The 20798-nt window shown below is 45.2% G+C and overlaps 1 protein-coding gene across 1 annotated transcript in view; it reads right to left on the reverse strand.

The window, feature by feature from the left end:
* Nucleotides 1–20798, reverse strand: part of gli3 (GLI family zinc finger 3) — an 89479-nt gene that overhangs the window by 27644 nt on the left and 41037 nt on the right. The window contains exon 4 of the mRNA XM_062379956.1: nucleotides 13070–13175. Within this exon, the coding sequence (XP_062235940.1) occupies nucleotides 13070–13175 (106 nt within the window). The remainder of the gene's footprint in view (nucleotides 1–13069; nucleotides 13176–20798) is intronic.

A 20798-nucleotide genomic window follows, 5' to 3' on the forward strand; every position in this document is an offset into this window, starting at 1 on the left:
ACGCTGTCGTCTCATTTTCACCGAGTGTAAATATTCCCCCCTAAAGATTTTGAGGTTTCATGTCGGGGTGTGTTTTCATGTACACAGGCCTTGAAACTTTGTTTGGAACAAGGTTATATCAACACTAATAATTTTTCCAGGGTGAATGCTGCCGTAGAAACACAGAGTTGTGGCGAACACTGACGACTTCATTTAGGACAGAAGGACAGAAGGTATCATTGTGGTGCAGCACTTAGACCTGCTGGTATTGACACAGCGGTCGGTCTAAAACAGGATATGTGCTGTGCAGAATACTTTTAGCTCAAACGTGAAATGGCTGTGCGTGAAATAAAATGAACATTTCTTGATGTGTGCTCCACAGAAGGATACAGGAAATTGGCAAGTCTAAATTCAATAAAACCAGCAACTGTGAATGTTCACGGAGCGTCATAATTTCATCTGATGCTGCTGCCGGCCTGGTCCGGTTGACAAAGACATCTGAGAGTCAACAAACTCCAACAGAAATTAGATTAAACCCAATCATTTTATTTGGACAGTGCAGCGTGTGTGTCACATTTAGTCTCAATAAACGATACCAAATTGATATAGAGGATTTTGAGCGACTGGTGTTAAGGACAGATGGAAACATTTATCCTCTTCACTAAAGTGGCCGCTGTCCGACACGCAGCCAGAGAAATGTGAAATGTGGATAATGTGGCTTTAATTGTGGGAAACAATGACTTCACAAGCTGCGAGTCAAGAAGTCACCAAGTGTTTTGACTTCATCTTGGTAATAATTAACATTTACTGTTGACGGACGGATTGTTGGGTCCTAGACACAATAACGGAATAGACGGCCTTTATATGGTGCTTTTTCTAGTCTTTTCTTAGACTTAACTCTACGGGCTTTACAGTACAAGTCACTGGATGAACCGCTCTGCCTCATGAGCCCAAAACTTTTATGTTCACAACCAGCTACTGCACCGGGCATCTGACTGTTGCCTCAAGGATCCTATGGAAACTTCATATATATTTATATACAGACTCTTTAACCACTAACCAACTTTTATGTTGGAGAGTTCAGGTTCTCAACTCAACAGCTGGGGTTTGTTTTACATTGGCTTTAGGGTTTAAAAGTTGAGTGGGCAACTGCAAAGATGGTCTGGTTTCAACCATATACTGGAAAATACTTAGTCGTGCAGAGATCTGTGTGACTTGCAGAGCAAATACACATCAAACTGGGAGTCAGAGCAAAAGCATCTGTGTTTGAGGTTTGCTCTAAGTACCAGTAAAAAACAAGTACAACCCGGTTGACAAAATAACCCTATTGCAGCCGGGTTGTGTTGTATTTTAACATGATTTCTAATGGAAGGATGTACAGTAACTCACAGGTAGAACCTCCTCTTCTGTGGGCACAAGGGGCTGAGTGAGGTGGGAGCTGAGGTTTCGGAGGGCGCCGGGATCTTCCAGGTGTCGGCTGCTCTCCTGACCGAGGCTGACAGCATCACACGCTCACTCCCCCACCACACCTCACCTCGCTCTCACCCCCTTCATAGAAACCTCTGCTCCCCCACCACTGCCAACCCTCTAACCCACCCAGCCACAGGGCTGCCATCGCTCTGAAAGCCTAAACCAGAGAGGAGGAAGAGAGGGGCTCCTGACAGCGGAAACAGAAGCACTTTAAAGCTCCAAACCCTTTCAGTGAGATCAAACGGCCACAGGAACAGAGCCAGCTGAGTCCCAGAGAGAGGAGACGGAGCTGAGACAAGAGACAGAGAGACGGGGAGACAGACAAACAGAGGGAGGTAGATATAGACTCTGGCTTCTTAATGATTCAACAGGAAAAAATAATATATTCATTAAGTTCAGCCGCTGAAGAACATTCCAATGACTTCCAATGACTTTACAAGTAAGTCATGATAATTACAAGGCGGCTTAAACTCCGCTTAGTTCTATATTCAGATCCAGTGTCCATGTCATGACCTCTAGATAGCTAACACCTCATTACACTCTCATTTTCTGTTTCAAACCATTGTGAGTTTTTCCAGAAAAGGGGATTACACTTAATATGACCCAACAACACACGTGGTGAATAAAGATTTCCAAAAATGCTGACATGTGACTGTCATGTCATAATAAATTCCAGTAGCATGACTGACACACGTCTGTTTGCCTACAATGTTAAGGACTTAAACTCTTTTCGAAGGTGTGCTTGTCTGTGAAGCTGATCACACGGTACATGTGTAACTTGACACATTCGTCTGTTTCTGTCAAACGGACGAGTGATTTGATTATTCTCAGTGTTTACAGGAGGAATTTATGATCAAATGTTGGTGAAACTATCTTCCTCAAGGTTGACGTGATGGTTTCTTTGAGAGCTTTCGAGCAAATCGCATGGTCTTCATCTAAAGATAGATTTTACTCAGAGCTGAACATGTCCAAAGTTTATATCATCATCAGCAATTTGAAGCCCGGAAGGTTTGTGTACTTTTCTTGGGAACATGACACAACCGCTATCCTTTCTTCATATTGTGCAAGGTACAACACTGGCAAGACAGACACACAATAAGTAAAAACTCCCCCACTGGCAATGGGAAAGGAGACTTTCATGCCCGCAAGTTTTGGTGTAGAAGAGGAATTGGTGAACTAGAGTAACCCGTGCTGACGAATCACAGTCTTACTAGTCTCCATTTTATCTCCATAGTTTCTGTGGCACCAATGTTTGATATCCAAGGGGGGGTGCATGTCAGCAGTGGTGTACTCTGAGCCTCAGAACTTAATAGTGTAGTATTTTGTGAGACTTGTAGTTTGTTGTCCCTTCGCTCTGGATTTCCTCCCCTCCGCTTTGAGCTTTTCTTCTGGGCCGGGCAGAGCAGACCATGCACGGACCTGGCAGGGCACGGTGAGGTTGCCAGGCTTTCACGAGAACTATGCCCCCCCGCCCTCCTGAGCGGCGAGGGCTCTGTGTGACCCTCTGACATCAAAGGGCCTGGCGGGTTCAGTGGGTGGGGAGAACTTTCTATTCATGGTCCCATCAAGCAGGATTCCCTCTCTGTGGGATACCTCTGGAGGCGTGCCAGACATTCCCCTACACCACACAGTCACACACACACACACACACACACACACACACAAACACACACACATACAGCTGTCCACTCGAATACCCAGCCTTCTACTTTAGTTTCTCCATCTCCTCCCCCTGTGTGTTTCAGTCACATCATCCACACATGCACACTTGTCCTGGCAGGAAGACGTACAGTACAGCCCCGTGAGCACGTATCACTTCCATGCTACCTGAGCACTAACATGTGCTTATCAACAGGAGTCAGTGAGTGTGACGGACTTAACTCATAACAAACGGGTCCAGGTGTGAGCGGCTCTTGCGTGAACTCCGAGGAGGGGTCACACACACGGTGAAGGTGTGTTGCACATGAAATACACTCCTGGTTTTAGATCAAGGCTCATCGTTGCTCCTTATACTCCCATAAAGTGAGAGGATTATGCTTTATCCCCAAATAAAGGCAGGCTCACATCTTTTCTGCTTCTAAGTTATAACAAAACACATTCGTCGTTTTCAAAAGTTTATGTTTGGCTTTGCCACGCAGCAGGGGTGTGTTTTTTCCCAGGCTGCTTGAGAAAATCTTTTTCCACTCTGCAATTAAATGCAATTTCAACCATCGAGATAAGAATGTCGAGCAAAACGAATCAACACAGTATATAGCAAGGAAATGAAAACATGAAAGTGGAATGAAAGTCTTTTTTCCTGTCGTTTCAAGGAGGCTGGGAACAAACGTGAAACAAAAAAAGATTTTCTTGTTCTTTTCTTGGTCCTCTCCTGTGCTTGATTTTCTCCTTCTACAAATACAGCAATCACTTTACATGGAACATTCAACCTTCTGCTCTGCTTTGCTGCACATTACGCATTTGATTGCTGTTTTCTTCAAACCAAGTGCAGGTGGAATTAACGCAGCTCATAGCTAGTGTTTTGAGTTCCTCTGGCAAGCCCCGGGCTATGGAGAACACAGGAGGGGACTCCAGGGTGTTGACGTGTTAAACTTCTGAAAACAAGGAGGAAGCAAATCTATCTCTCCTTTTCCTATCCTTCCTGACGCCTGCAGCTAAACAGGGTTTCGGGTTCCACACCCCATCGCCTTCACTACCCTGACAAGTCAGGTAACGAGCGTACACGTTCGCGTGCGCGCACAGCCCATCGCAGGTGAGGGGCGGCTGGAAGAATGAGTGTGGCCCAGGGCTGAGAGGAGCGGCTCGGGTCGGTGAGACGGCTCCGCATGATCCCCTCCTCAATTCACCACGTCACACTGGGCTGCTGAAATGAGCAGCCGCACGGATGGGCCCGAGCAAATCACAAACAATACACGGCGCTACAAGACAGCAGAGACACACCGCTGGAGATGGTTAATCCTTCAGACAGGGATCTGAGGAAGAACAACAGAAAATAAAAAAGGGGGTCGGGAGGAAGAGGAGGGAGGGAGGGAGGAGGGAGAGCTAAGACACGAGAGGGAAGAGAACAGGAGCATCAGGTACAAGACACACAAATGTATGTTTCCTCCTCAGCACTGGAAATCTCCTCTTCAGAATGAAATCCATCACGTTTTCCTAATACATTCTTCTCCGAGAGGAGGGGAAGGAAAAGGAAAGCCGGACAGAAGAAAGGCAAGCGCTGGTGGGAAAGTGAACAGACACAGCCTACTTTATTCTGGCCATTTCATCCATCTTGTTGGACTAATAAAATGTCAAGTGGAGTTCCTTGATATTTAATCATGAAGGGGCCGAGTGCGTGGTGGTGCCAAGCCCGAGCTTGATGAAGCTTTGGGAGGCTTAAACACGGACCTGTGGAAATTTGGGAAACACCCGAAGCAGAATGTTTCACAAACCTGATGCAGAAGTGAAACAAAAACTGATATGAACGAGGGGGGAATAACTAATGAGTCCACTTTGGGAACCATTTCTCTTATTTGTCTCCACCTTTAATTAATCCCTTAAAATAAACTGTCAATTCCAAGAATCACTCAAGCAAATCAGATAAAAAATATTGCATTCTTACAAGTGCGCTCACCCTGCAGCTGCGTGCATGACTCTGCATATTTGTGAAAGCTCCCACTGGACGCTTGCTTGAGTAAAGAAAACTTTGACCTCTCCACCTTCAAAAAATAAAAGTATCAAGGGAGACAGAAATAGAAAAAGATTTCTTTCTGGCTTTCGCCCACACGACATTATTAGATGAAACCATCCTCTGTCACACTATCAGATGTAATGGACGCCACATCTGATAAGGCAGATAACAAAAGGGCTGAAAGAAAAGAATCGCTTTATGTGATTTGAATTAATTTGCATTGGTGAGGAGAGTGTAAAAAAAGGAGTGAAATCCTCTGTGATTTAGAAGATAAACAAATAGAAGGAGGGAGGAGAAGAGGTGCAGAAGCTGTTAAAAGAGAGGTAATGAACTCGTTTCCTCCCACATTAAAACTGTCAGTGGTCCTTAGCTCGACGGACGGAACTGTTTAACCAACATGTGGTCGTATTTTACATTGTTGCATTTGCGTTCCTACGAAATCATTTATTGAAGGACTTTGACAAGGAGGGATGGAAGCAGAGGAGGGAGAGAGAGAGAGAGAGAGAGAGAGAGAGAGGGAGGAAAGGAAAAGGTGGAACAGAGGGAGGATGGAAAATGAGGAGAGTTGCAGAGGATTTACGACCCTGTTCCCCGGCTCTCGTTACTTGCTGTAACTGGCCCCCAGAGTGGGATCGCAGGGTCGGGAGCCCAGAGCCCCGAGATCAGAGTAATGGAAATTCCACATTTATTCTCCGCTGCAGCATGACGTCTGCAGGGCACCGGCTGAGTCAAAACTCCATAAACTGACTCTGGGTTTCTTAAAACTACAACTGAATATTTCTGCATAGGGGTAATAAGATGCAAAAATATTTTCCTTTGTCGTGAGAAAAACGTATATTCCTCTAATTGCAGAAAATGAATTCTACTTGACAGCTTCTTTAAACTAGTGTTTGTGAAGAGAGAGAGAGGCAGACGTCAGGGCGGCTTCTGCCTGAGGTTGTGGAGACGATGTGAGACGGCACGCTGCCAGAGCTGCACGGGTAATATCTTGACAAGTCGCTGCTGCTCTCTAATACCGACCCGCCAATGAGAGGAGGGTCTTTTACAAAAGCCAATTAAGAAGTGACACAGCTCATAAAACTGACAGTCGTCCACACCCAGCAAATAATTTGCCACGGAATAAAATATATAAGCTTTTAACTTGTATGACCTTAAAGAATGCAATACATTACACCCCAGATCAAATGCTGTATGATGTTAAAATACCCAAAATGTTATATACAACTTAATATTTTTGGGGTTTTAGGGCAATGGTTAGATTAATTAAAATATGATTGTGTCACCTTGGGTTGTGGACATTTTTCACTATACACACAACTAACATTTTATAAAATTTTTTTAAAATAAAATAAGCAGATGCAGCTAATAAAATAATTATTGGCTGTATTATCAAAATAATTTTAACATATGACATTAACTAAAACAAATGTGTATTTCAGTAAATTTGTTTTATGTATAAGAAATGCAAGGTGAGGAATTGAAATAGAAAAATTTAATAAAAAGGGCAGTGAAATAAATCAAATGACAGGAGAAAATGTTTCAAGTGTGTGTGTGTGTGTGTGTGTTTAAGCCTGGATGCACTAGCAGCGCACACATTAACACACACTCACGAACACACACTGCAGCGCAGAGCTGTTGGCACCTGTCTGTTATCTCTTCCCCTCAGACCTGGTTTTCCATTGTGCTCCACGGGAGAGCTACAAATTGAGATCTCAAACATGAAGAGGGGCAAATGACTTGTGTAAAGAAAATCAAATCCGCTAATGTGTAACATGTGCAAATTCACAGGCCTTGTATTAGAGATTAATGTATTACCCCCTTTTATGGAAAATGTAAGATATATTTTGTAATGCACCCTTCAATGACACCCAACCAAGGGCGAACACAGAATTACAAAGAATAGGAAATATTTGCTGAACGCATAATCAAACAGGATTTGATTTGCATGAGTAAAGTGTTATGTAAGGATCCGTTTGTAGATTGGAAATACGATGAAGTCTTTAGTAGAGATTACTATTTGGTTTAAAGACATACTAAATGAGTCATAAACCATTTAGCACAGAGCGAAGGAAAAAACATAAAAAATGCATGTGATATTTAATAACTGGGGGAGAAATACAAATACACAGCAGACACAGTGGCTGCTGCGGGCTCAGCTTAGGTAATCCCAGCCCGGTGAGTAGAGTTTTGGAACATGTCTTTACAGATCTCCACGGGTAATGACTCAACCCCAAAACCTTTACAGGCCTTGTCAAATATCTGCTGTGCCAAAGTTGTTTTTTTTTCCTCTGCTCCCCCCCACCCCTGTACCTGCTGGATCCATCATTCTCAAAATACACAGGTGCCTTCAAAATATCATGGTCCTGTGCTCCGGCTGAAGAGAGAGAAAGGGGGGGGGGGGCACTACACTGCCCATTTAGCCCTCTGAAACTGGTGTATTACAAAAAAAAAAGATATACTGTAACTTCCATCTAGCCCACATTTCTGCTTAGGCATTTATCTCCTTTCTCTCTAAATCCTGAAATTGCCTCAGAAAGAAGGGGAGAGATATTTTCTCCCTCCTCGCACATTTTCACCGAGTGGCGCACAACTTTCTTTCTTTCCTTTTTTTCCCCCCCTCTCTCCTCTCCAGTGGAAATGGAAGAGGCTTTATGTCAAATGCGGCTAAAGCCAGCCTCTCCATATCAAACAACGCAGCGCGAAAATTACTGTGGTGATGATAAGGCTGCCAGATAGACTGGAGGAGGAGAGCGAGGGGGAGAAGAGAGAGGGGGGGAGAAAACTGAAAGGAAGTGACTCTACTCAATTATACTGCAAAATTGGTATGACTGAATATTTTTCATTCAGGTGACTGATAGTATCAGTGAAACTGCAATGCAGATAAATAAAGGAGCCTTCTGTCAAGAATAAACACCATTAATCATGAAGCCAGCGACTGCGTGACCGCCTGTCCCCCTGACTTACTCCATAGAGAAAGTATTATAGAGGGGGAGCGGGGGGGATGGAGAGAGAGAGAGAGGGGAGGATGGAGGGAAAGCAGTGAGTGCACCGGAGAGGGGTGACCTACGAAGTCACACAGAATGGGTTTTGGACAGTCGGAGCGCGGGATGAAGAAGTGGCCCTCGTCTCGCTCCGCCTGCTTCTCAGTGACAGCAGCCATATCTGGACAGAGATGATCGGACCCGATTACCAAATAATCATCAATTTCCTAATGTAATTTATGGCCTTACTTCCCATTCTGTTCTCGTCTAGACAATATTTAAATGTGGATATCAATGAGACATTATAACGTATAAACGTAAAGAAAATGTTGCTTGTAAATAACAGAAAATATAAGGTTACCTAACCCTTGCATTTATTTGCCCATAATAATGCACAAAGTAAAAAATAGTCTCTAGGTGTTGAACACCGAAATATCTACTGTTACACGAGGCCTTGACACAGCAAAGTGAAATCACACCACTAATGAAGCCACACATTAAAAACTCTTTTCATCTAGCTTCTATAAAAGCTATACTGCATTTTTTTCGGGTCTATTGTTTTGTACGTATATGTGTGTACTTGCAGAGTGTGTATGTGTGTTTGTATTTGCGTATATATGTGTAGCAATGCTCGGCCTCATCCCATCTGGAAGGTGGAGTGGAGATAAGACCCTGTTCTTTATGCTAAGCAACATGCCGCTCCTTTATGCCCAGACTGGGAACTCTGACAACAGTTTATGTAAATAGCGAGACAACAGTCAACACATTTTCCAAAATAAGGAGCGAGTGAGTGTGTGAAGTCGAGCTGTTGTGCAGAAATAGAGTAAAATGATTAAGATTGCTGCAGAAAATCAAATGGAAATCGAGGTGATTCGCTCGGTCGTGATGGATCTTTACATTAAAATGATGTTTCTGGGGCAAATGCTTAAAGTCAACAAACTTCTTCCTGGTTTGCAGAGCTGAGGTTGTGCTGGGATGACTGGGACACACGCTGCAGCTGTCCCCTGGTACCTCCAGAATACCAGTCAGGCCAGGCCCGCAGCTGAACAAACACACTCCTAAATGAAATACCCACACAGGCTGGGAACACGGACACACACCCTCACAACCCCCCAGACGCACTCTACCTCCACAGCGACAGAACGCACAGTCCACGACTTCATTCACGACTTACGCAGAAACACTTCAGATTGTTGCATTTTTCTAAATCAATATACAACACTATTAAATGTATATGTATGTATATTCTGTCTATTTATTTTCCCATTCAAGTGAATGGACTCTTATACTCCTCTGTTTATACATTGACTTAGTTTTAATGTTTTGCATTTGCTCACTATGAGACGCTTCAACAAATTATATATTTTTAGAAATATGTATTATAAATATAGCAGAGGAAACTTCCTCTTAAATACTCCATCACATTGAAGGGATTCAAAAACTCAACCCTGAGGCTCTTCTATTTGTTTTACAACTTTATAAACTCTTTCATTGACTTGATTATTTTCTAAATCCACATCTGTTAACTGCGCTAAAGAGTGTGAGTCAATAGCTGAACCCGTAAGAATGTTTTGTTGTTTTGTGGCCCCCATTCGCACTGCACGAGGGCCCGGGACTCCAGAGCAAACTCGGAGGCTGATAATTGACTTGTGACGAATACCTCTGTTTGTTCGGAGCCGTCTCCGGGTGACCGACAGCCGGGGCTCAGCCACACGAGGGGGACTGTTTTGTTTTCCTGTGTACTATAGTCCAGCAATAAAAAAAAAAAGCCAGCATGAAAGAAGCTGGCTCTTCTCTTGGCCCCCTGCATCCCCCCCCCCCCCCCCCCCCAAAAAAAAACTCTCATTAAGCCGGCCGGCACAATGGTGGTGGCAGAGGGGACCAGAGCTCCCATGGAGAGCCTGCTCTTCACCGATCAATGTGTTTATTTAAGCAGGAAGCATCTTCTCTGGAACAGGAAGGCTTTTTTATCTGTTTGGTAGTGCTGGTGGTTTCTAGAGCAGAAACATTCAGATAGAAAGGACCAGTGAAAAAACATTTTCACTGGTCCTGGATCAGTGCAGTACAATAAGAGTTTGCTTAAATTGGACGTTATGGAAACCTGCGTTCGGTTTCAGCTCAAACTGAAACTCTTAAAAAGCCCTGAACGTTCAAGGCAGCACACGCGTTCCCCGGTAAATCAAGTGCACCACAAGAAGTCACCCCCACCCCCCCACCCCCTTCCCTCCTGACCCTGCGGCTTTAATATTGAATGGCACATTGGTACCTTCCCCACAAGAATTCATAAACTAAACGATTAGCCTCTGTCTGTAATTGCGTCCTCCCTTGCCTAATAGGGGAGGTGAGGTAAAGAGGGGAAAAAAACAAAGGACAGTTAATTTGTGATTTCCTCTGCTCATTTGAAGGCAAATTAAGTGTCAAACAGCTAATACAGAGCATATTTCATTTTATGAGCTTTTAATTTAATTCTACAGCCTCATATCGCTGGAGCCTGTTAGCGCAGCTAACGGCCGCTCCTCACGCAGGAACGGGGCCATAAATAAACATGTTTCAATTAGACCCTTCACGGTAATAGGATATGATCCTGTTCATTTGCCACGTATAGATGGTGGATGTGTCACTGTGGCAGAGAGGAAACAAGCTGCCGGGCGTCTGCTGTGTTTTGCTCCGGCCACGGATGCCCACTGGCTTGCGAGCGAGCGGCGGGGGAAGCTGGCGGGATTGATGGAACTGCCGCAGGGCCAACCCAACTGTAATTACAGGCCGTAATGAGAGGCTGCATGGGGAAGTACTGCAATAATAGTCCCTGTGTACTTAGGCATGTCTTTGAGAGAGCTAATAACAATTAATTCTGTTCACCGAGGAAAACTTGTCTTAAAACAATTCAATATTTCTCCATAAGCCGGCTCCTGTCCTCCATTTCCCCGAAGCGACAGCTACACGATGACTGCTTTTATGTCGTTGGCCTGGATACAAGCAACATTGCGTTATCGAGCAGAATGCATCACTTCTGAGTCTTCAGGGAGATTTCTCTTTTTTTTTGGGGGGGGGGGGGGGGGGGGCTGTAGATCTACGGTTCTTAAGTTTGTCCGCAGCTAAAAGTTGCAAAAATTCGAACCTGGGATTGCAATTAACTCCAATTATCCATAAGGTGGTTGGACTCAGCTGTTACACCACTACTGATGAGGGCTTCTTCTCACCGAGGAATTCAGGGCCGCTTTTAATCAAGGAGGCGTTATTGCTGCTTCCCGGCGCAAAGACCCAAAAGGAGTTCTACACGGAGCCGACGTAAAATTCACAGATAAAGTGCCAACGTAACGTGACAAGCTTGGCTGCTTAACAGCTGTCTTATAATAATGACAAATAGTTTCCCCTCAGCGTAACGTGTCATATTAAACAGCTCCATGCTTAATGGCTTGGATAAACAGGCCATAAGTAGCATGGCAGAGCGCGGCCGTGTCTCCAATGACAGCAAACCAAGCGTGCAGATAACTCCTGTCCGGAAGGAGTGACTGAAGACACTCTGCGTAACTTCTCCCCCTTAATTCAATTCCCTCGCTCCGTGTCGTCCCTCCACCCCCCCGCTCCACTCCACTCCTCGGTTCTCTCCTCCCCCCCTCCCTAACCTGTGCTCCTGATCATACCAAAGCGCTCCTGACGGATAACAAGCCGGGCTGTTTTGTTCGAGCCCGTGTTGCCGCGGCGTGTTCGCCCCATTATCTCTGCATAAGCTAAATGCTAAATTATATTTGCCATTTTGTTTGCAGTGACATGGGGCATCAATCACCTCCCTTTTTTTATTTCCTCGAGCCTCCCCCCCTCCCTTCTCCCTCCGCTGCAGCCCCTGAGCAGGAGACGAGGGGGTTGAGAGGTGGGGTGGGCCAGAGGTGGGGGGACATAAAAAATTCATTACGCTTAGTGGCACATCAGCAAGGGAGAGATATGACTCCAGAGGAAAGGAAGGGGGGAGTTGATAATGATGAAGAATATCAAACATAATGCGGCCCAAGTAGCTGCCCCATCCAATTTGTCCTCGTCGCGTGGTGATCGCTTCCTCCGTGTCAGCGGGTAAGAAACAAGTGGCACAAGGACGATGAAGCGTCTCCTTGTGGATCTCACTGTTCCGACGCAGAGAATACAAATAACGGCAAGAGTGAAAGAGATAGAAAGAGTGAGAGAGGGTGACGAAAAGAGGAAGAGAAGAAAAAGATCTCATGTTAGTGAGTGAGTGAAGAGCTTTGAAGATCTCTGCAACACTGGCCGGTCATTTACTCCCGGGAAAATATGAGATGACTTTAATAAGGACTCCCCTGCTATTAAAGTCTCACCACTCATATCCTATAGTCTGCACATGCATGTGATTGGATGAGGCAGGAGTGGTTGGTTGCATACACTTCATGTGTCAGAAGCCCATCTGTGTCTGTCAGAGACGGGTGGATGTCAGCGGAGGCACTGCTTCCTTCTCTTGACAGGGCTTGATCACTGCTCTTATGCGAATCACACGCTCCCAGGCTCCCCCCCTCGCCCGGCTCTCGTTTCCATGTCTCTGACACATGTTCATTTGTGTGTCTCTGACACGCAGATTATGTTGCGCACTCGCAGCGCTGCAGGTTTTTGATCCTTAAAGAGGAAAAGAGAGGCGCCCGGCACCTACGAGGAGGGATGCTCCACGCCCACGGGCGGGAGCAGGTTCAGGGGCTCGATTTGTAGCGCCATTAATAATGGGGAGCTTGCCGCTGATGTTCCATAATGCAACTGAATCAAATGTTTGACTCAGAGTGTGGATACATGACCTGAGACCGGTTCAGGCCAGGTTCTGACTAAATGGTTTAAATGATATTCGGGGTTTAGCAGGATTCAGTCACATTGGCTGGGTTATCTATCTATTAGATTTGTTTTTGCACATGCCGGCAATCCAGGAGAATATTGGGTTAGTTTCTGACATAAAACACAGACAGTTGGAGACACTTACACGTGAAGAGGGGGCACCGGGGAGGGATCGTAGATGTAGCGTCCCTGGGCATGTCTGTCGTCGATGGGCACTGGAGGATGGAAGGTCGGGAAGAACTGTGGAGCAGCTGTATAGGAAAGAAAAGAGAAATAAATAAGACATATGAAATCCATTATTATTTAATTTTTTTTAAACATACTGTCACGTGAATTCATTCCCTTCCCATCTGATCTCGATAGCAGCCATAATGAAAGGCAGTGGTTGATTGCTATCGTTCTGCGGACCCACCCAAATGAGACCTCATTAAGTGAGCTGAAAGCTGCACGGCTCCACCATGTTCACAGAGGAAGTCTGTAAATGTCTCAGGGCTGGCAGAACTCAAAATAAACAGCGATAAATAACCGTAAAAAAAACAACAACAAAAAAGCCGCCAAATGGCACATTTCTCACTGAGCCAAGCATAATGTGGTTTTGTACAAAGGATAATGTTTAAGTACAACCACTGGAACGTACCAACTGAGAACAAAAACATCCTTTTTCCGTTTCACTGTTTTTTCACAACTGCCAGAGAGAATCGAAAGCCCCCCCCCCTCCAAATAAAACATTAAAACATTTGCATAATATGAGCTTCCAGGCCTTTCTCTATTTTTACCCCCTGAAATGTAAACTGATGTGCTGCCTCATCTTCTAACCCAAACTGCACCCTGCACCGCGATCACAAACAAACTAAAGCTGGAATTTTTTCTGTCGCAACTGTGCATCCAAGTTGCAACAAGTGAGCAGTGAGTGAGATTTTCTTCTGGAACGCAGCCTACCTGAGGGTCGAAGGTCAAAACCTCCACAGAGAGACAGAAACAACACAACTGTTGCACACACTGCAACTTTTACGGGTTCACGTAAAAACAAATGAATCACTTCTTCACTCGCACATTGTCTGAACACATCTCACGTCACTTTATTGCCTTTTTACCGAGGCCATTGCCAAGTGGCATATCAGCCCCCTGAGGCAAGGCATGTGTCAGCATCTGCATACCTTCACGCAACAAGTCTCCGAGGCTGCTAGCTATGTGTTTTTTTTTTGCTTGAAAACATTTGTGAGCATTTGCCAAGAGGGCAGATGGATAAACGGTGCGGGGGGGGGCCCAACAGCCTTTAAATGCAAGGTGCCAAACACAGCAGGTGTTGACTCAGGTCTGTTTACCTCATCACTCATTCTCTCATTGATGAGCATCGCCTGCTTGGGCCAACACATCTACATTTACGAGGGGATGAGTTTAGTTCAGTAAACAATCCTGCAGATTATGTAGCACATTCCCAAAACTTCAAACTGAGACACCTGGGTGAGGTAACATGAGTGTTTATAGGAAGGGTTGGTATGTTTCTGTAACACTTTGTCCTATTTGTTGAGTATTCACACGCATACACAGCTGAAGATTCTTAATGCTTAAGTCGCTTCTAGCAGTTGTCGGTCATTGTGTGTTCATGTGTTTGAGGAAACGTTTCTCTGGGCCTATATTTGATATGGTCTAAAAAATGAAGACACTACTGTGAGTTGTGGTAAATAAATAATCCATCCACTTCCACCCTTTCCTGAGCTGTAAATGATATATATATTATTTTGTATTCTTACCAGTTGAATTTCTGTGGACAGCCCTGAGTAAAAAATAAGCACACTAACAGAATCGCTCGTTCACTTGCTCGCCACATGTGTTGAGACACATAAATAAGTTAAAATTCATGCCCCTGTTGACTGTGGTTTGCTTCTCTGCTCGATGAGTGAAAAGAAAACTTCTGGACAAACTTCTAGAAACCATTCGAGGGGTTTTCATCCTGGCTGATTTCACACAAACAGAGATCAGTACTAAAAGCCTCCTCCATACAGCTCTGGCACGTATCGGACCAGTCCATCTCTGTCTGTTTAACAGTTTCCTCATGATGACTCAGTTTTGGCTTGGCTCACCTCAGCCGATTTCCAGAGCTGCTGAGGGAAGGAGGGATGAGGAGATGCTGGGATGGAGAGATTGGCTAAGGGTTAGACGAGGGCAGAATCGGTTTTGTTTACTCTCCGTAGCTCCACGCCTGGGCTGCCGGCCCTCGGCTGTCAGAGTCGGAAATGAACCTTCAGGTTTATGTGCTGAGTTCTAGCTTGATGGGAGTAAAGGCTTCATGTTGTTGATGCTGTTCCCCCCCCTGTAGGAACTTTACACTGACCTCTGTCCTGTTGGGCGATGTGGGATGACTGCAGACATTACAAACTGTGAAATCATTTTAAAGACTCCCGCCCTTCATTCCCACATCCGCCACTCCTCATTGAATTACCCAGATCCCCCCCGTATGTTTATGTCTCTGGAGCTCCTCAGTCAGCACAGCCCTATGCCTAGACTGGACATTTTTTTTCTCCTCTCCCTCCTCCATCACTCCTCCCCTCCCTCCTCTCGCTGTGGCCCACGACTCTGCCGCATGGCAAACAGTTCTGTCGAGGTTTATTTAAATCTAACTCAGAAGTTGACTTTACCCTGGCCCTATCTAAATAGAGCCTGCCAAATCTTCTACGCCAGCGCAGCTCTCCATTAGCAAGGCAAACAGCCCAGTGTCACTGGAGGGAATGTATACAGTCGCAAAGAACAGAGGGCGAAGGAGAGCGGGGGAGAGACACCATCCTGCAATCCATCTCCAAGGTTTCCTGCAGGGACTCCTTACTGTTTACTCCGGGACTAAATTGCTCCTGCTCTTCTGGATATTCAGGGGTATTCTTCTAATGGAGAAAACAGCTGGAGGGCACATAGGAACCAAGCACAAGCAGTGCTGTGTTTCACCGGAATCAACCACCTCTGGTAAAGAGAGAGGGATGAAATCAGTTCAGCCAAACACTAAAAATCTGGACTTTGGGAACACTAGATAGTTTCCAAACTTTTTGATTCTGAAATACATTTTCATAGCTCTTCAGTACCACATTTTAATGAGGCCAGTGCAACTTTTCAGAGCAGCGTTATTAATTTTGGGTTACATTTTTGAGATTCTTTCAGGAGACTAGATAGACGTCATTAAGACATGATTACAAATGGGTCTAAATGAAAGGGCAATTAGAAGCAAACTTTGACCAAGCTCATTAATTCTAATTCAGTACAAACACCATGCTCAGGAATGAGGAGAAGCCGGCTTCTCCTTCATTAAAGAGAGGATGGTAATTGCCTTGTCCTTTATTGGACACTTGAATAATTTCAAAAGAAGGGGGAGGACAAGGGGAGGATGAAGCCTAAAGCATATAATTTGCAATATCCTTATTGGTTAATCTCCTTTCATAATGGAAGTGTTTCCACAAAGGATCTTCACCGGGCTTTGGAACATTTGTGATGTGATACTTTAGGAGAATTCCAGCTGTCTCTCACAATTCTGATTTGGGTTTTTGATAATACACAACAATAACAATTTCTCTGCCTTCTCCTTTGTTGTCAACTCAGCATTGTGAGTTTATTGTCTTGACGGCTGAACCTGGTCTCCTCCTCTGCGCTGGTGAGGGTTCACTGACTCTGCTCTAACAGAGCGTCGCCCGCAGCCGAGGACGAAACGCTGCTCTATGAAAACTGCGCTCCTCAACGACACGCCGCTGCAGGAGCACAAAGAGCCAGTGACAGATTGTCATAAGTGACTAAGGCGGAGGGAGAAAAGGGCTGCTGGGGCCTGCTCCCGAGGTTTGTGAATTACTAATGTGGAACATATGAAGCCTGTGCCGTGGCGGTGACTGCCAGATTTCATTATGCCACCTCTTTCCATGCTCATGATCTCAGTGCTCAGGCACGCTCGTCTGCAGCAGGGGCCTCCAGTTGCACCATATTTCTGCAACACTTTGCAAACTGTGTGAAAGAGGCTCCGGACTTTTTTCTGTTTGCATGTTTACAAGTGCATTTGTGTGCAACTTGTGTCGCTCCTCTCTGGTACTGAGTACTTGAGCGTGTACACAAGTTTGCTGTGACAGTGCAGGGGGCGTATTGTGTTACTGCTGTTCTTACTCACTCCTGAAGGTGTCATCTTGAGATGGTGCCAGAGACACTGCAAGGGGGGGGGGGGGGCACAGTGGGCTCGTGCCTGGGGCCCGGAGAACGGCTGATTACATTAGTCAAGAGCTAAAAAAAATGTTTATCTTTGAGGTTTGGCTGGAACATCTAAATGTGTGTGTGTGATGTGTCTGGGACAGTGGTGGAGGATTGCACTGAAATATCTTTGTGTATACAATACTATTACTTGACTAATATCTTTGCCTATGCACAGTAGACACATTTTTTCATTAAGACCCCTTAAAACAACGCAATGAAGAGGGTTTTCCCTAATTGTTTTATTGGAATCCTTAATAAGTTATTCCAGAAATAAAGTCATGAAAAGTTACTTTATTCTGGGCTACAAACACATCACAATATCTGCAGTCAAGCATAACTGTGAAGGTTGCGTGTGTGTGTGTGTGTGTGCATTGTGTGTGACTTTCGTGTGTTAAGCATTTTTCATCCTGCTTCCCCTGAGACATGTGACACGCGGGCCTCCCATCAGTATCTGGTTGGCAGGAGATGGAGCCCATACAGACCATCCAGACGGAAGTAGTCTGGACGCTGGCCCGCTTCTCTCCCTGTGATCAATCCCCTCACAACCAGTCTCTCAACACGTCTGCGTACACTGAGACCTCAAGCTGTTTGGACATGTAAACAACACTTTGGGAGAGTGTTTAGCTAAGCTCAATGGGAGTTGCGGTTGACTTTTGGAGCGCTTTGCTTAATTACAGGTCCCAGATTGTTTCAGGTCTAATGGCCTAATTACCACTGTATAAATTAGTCTAATGCTCGTGCTGTGCAAAGCTTTTTCTGCTGTATGAAATGTTTGGGCACGGGAACAAAGACAGATAAAAAAAAGCTTTTTAGTCTGCAAAGAGCAATAGTTTAAAAAAAAAAAAAAGAGAGAAGAAAGCGAGAAGAGAGGTTAAATAACAGAAGAGTGTTAAGTGTTGGATTCCTAATCTCTCTGCCATTCGTCATATACGTACGGCTGCTAGATCACACTCTGCCCTTCCTCTGAAAATCAATAGATTTCTCTCTCTCTCTCTCCGCCGCCGTTTTTTGCCTTCGCCGTCTGTCCTGCTCAATTGCTCTCACACCTTTGAAACACAAAAACTTTTTCTGTGGGTAAAAGTAATTAACACGCTGAGGGAAAAAGAAAACAGAGCAGAGCGGAGGAGAGAAAGTGAGCAATAAAAAAAAAAAGAGAGAGAGACGTCAGCCACGCACGATAACAGGCTGCTCTGTTCAAGTATACATTCCATCGCTACTCGCTGTCAGAAGTAATTTGTTTGTCTAGACTGAACAAGTCGGTCAATGCCCGTCCTTTCTCCTCGTGGTTCTACAAGTCTATACATATTTGCTCTGGGATTTAATCTTTAAGCAGGTTATCTCTTTGCACCAACAAAGCTCGGTTCAGGATCATTTTTCAAGGCTTCATTGTGCTCGTGCATCATCCACGCGACGCACAACAATACCCTTCCAAACGTTGTCGGAGAGTTCAAATCTTTACAAATGAGAATCCCCTGTGAAAAATGTAGCCGCTTACGGGACAAATATGTGAAAATATATTTGCAAAGAAAACTTTTCAAGTACCCCCCCCCCCTTCTCAGCATCGGAACCACGGCGTCTGCGAGACATTCACAAGTCCATCCTAACAAATTGCACACTCCAGCCAAAAAGGACCCTCACCTTACTGGAGTGTAGCTAAGCACTCACACAGCTTTTTCCAGGGGCCCCCAGCTATTCCCCCCCCCATTTTCCAACCGCTCTCCACCTCCCTGTATCCCAGTGTGGATCAGGGAGTGAGGGTTATTTCACGAGGGCCTTGCGCTGCGCCAATCTATCTGCTACATTTGGTGAATTTCTCCAGATTGGGATAAGCTGGGGAGCAGAACAAAGCATTACACGTCGGCCCTCTCCCCTCACTCCAGCACCCTCTCCACCCTCCCCTACCCCACCCGCCCGGCCTCCTCTTCCCCACCCGGCCGGGGGAGTGATTTACACAGCAGTTTAGTAACTGGAACTGTGCACTACACCTCTCTCCACTTCCCTCCAACTCTCTATCTCTCATCTGTCTATCTCCGACTCTCCACACAGAGAGAAGGGAGTTGATTTAAACCTGGGGTTAACTCACCGGGACTTTTAGTTTGCTTCAACTCCCCCCTGTGTGATTTACTCCTCTCAAAAACAAAGCCGCTGTAGAGTTTGATCTTTATTTAGAAATTAGGGGTCACAGGAGAAATGAGAAGATCCACAGTGTCAACTATCTGTTTTTAAAAACTCCTATAAATGCCCATATTGTAGAAAATGTAGGATAATCTATATATATACAAGAGTCAAGGTCATTGACACAAAGCTACTCTATGAAAGAGTGACCCCCTGTAGCCCTGTGTCACAGCTCCTCCCTGGGCCTCTGTGATTGTGACTGTGAAGCGAATACACCTGCATTATAATAACACAAAGGCACGACACTGTTTGGGGAACATGGACGTCTTCTCAATTCTGAACCACGCTGGGAGGTCACGGACTAAAATCAGGCATTTTGTTGTAACTTTGTTTACCAAAGAAAATATTTCCTGGTCGCCATTGTTCTCGGCTCAGTTCTGTGAATGTCAACTTGAAGGTACTTTAATCTTGATTTAGAGAGGTAATCCATCACAGAGTGTATTTTTGGCAGCTTTATTTATTTTTGGTCAAAATTATGTATTACCGCCTGGTAATGTGGATAAAACAAGGGGCCGGTGTAAAAATACTCCTTTGTGGTGCATTCAAGAGCAGCAGGATTTGAAAGTGATCTGAGAACATTGCAGAAAGGGAAGAGAGCTGTCTCGCACTAAAACAGCAGCTTCTTACAATTTGAAAACCAACTCTGGAATCGCAATATTTGGAAAAATATTTTAGAAAAAAGGTTGAGCTCATAAACGGCTATAATATATTCATATGGTGTTAAAGTTAGTGGCAACCGGTGGCTGCGTAGAAGATGGTATTTCCCTGTGTGTTGTAAATTCGTACTCCGTGCAGGCCTCTGGAGGTATGTGGCCATTATTTCAGCTAATGGCGGAAATTGCATGTCACGGAGGGAAGACAAAGCCCAGTGTCAGCAATCAGACGAGCTGGGCTCTGCAGGGCCAGACGAGGTGACGCTTCTGGACCAATTAGGGTCTTATGAGTGCAGCAACATCTGGAATTCTCTGATTCTCCCTCTTTTACACTCTGCACGCTCTGTGCATTGCTGTCACCTTACCCTCTCTTTCACCCTCTCTCTCTCACTCTTGCATCGTCCTCCAAATTCTTTCAATTAATCCCGCTCTAGGCCTATCTCTTTTTCCTCGCCTCTCTCATTATTCAAAGCGTGTCCTCCTGATCTCTCCCCTTTCCCTCCACGCAGCATCCCAAAACAAGAACAAAGTTGTAATCCGTTTACTGCAGTCCCTGTCAACAGTTTCCACCCAAATAATCCTAAAAGACTTACAACCAGGCCTAGGTACTGTCAAGGGATGGGGAGGCAAAAAGGGGCAGAATGCACAGGGGACGGAAAGCAAAGGCCATACAGAAAAAGGGAAGAGAGAGGAGAGGAGACCAGGGGAGCAAAGGAGAGAGGCAGCAGACGGAGGGAACTTGTGTCACAGTGATTTGAGTCTTTGTCACACAGGTGGCGCCCAGGGGTTCCTTCAGCCTGGGCAGAGAGACAAACTGGGGCCCATGTA

This window comes from Platichthys flesus, chromosome 21 (genome assembly GCF_949316205.1).
Source record: "Platichthys flesus chromosome 21, fPlaFle2.1, whole genome shotgun sequence".
Lineage (NCBI taxonomy): Eukaryota > Metazoa > Chordata > Actinopteri > Pleuronectiformes > Pleuronectidae > Platichthys > Platichthys flesus.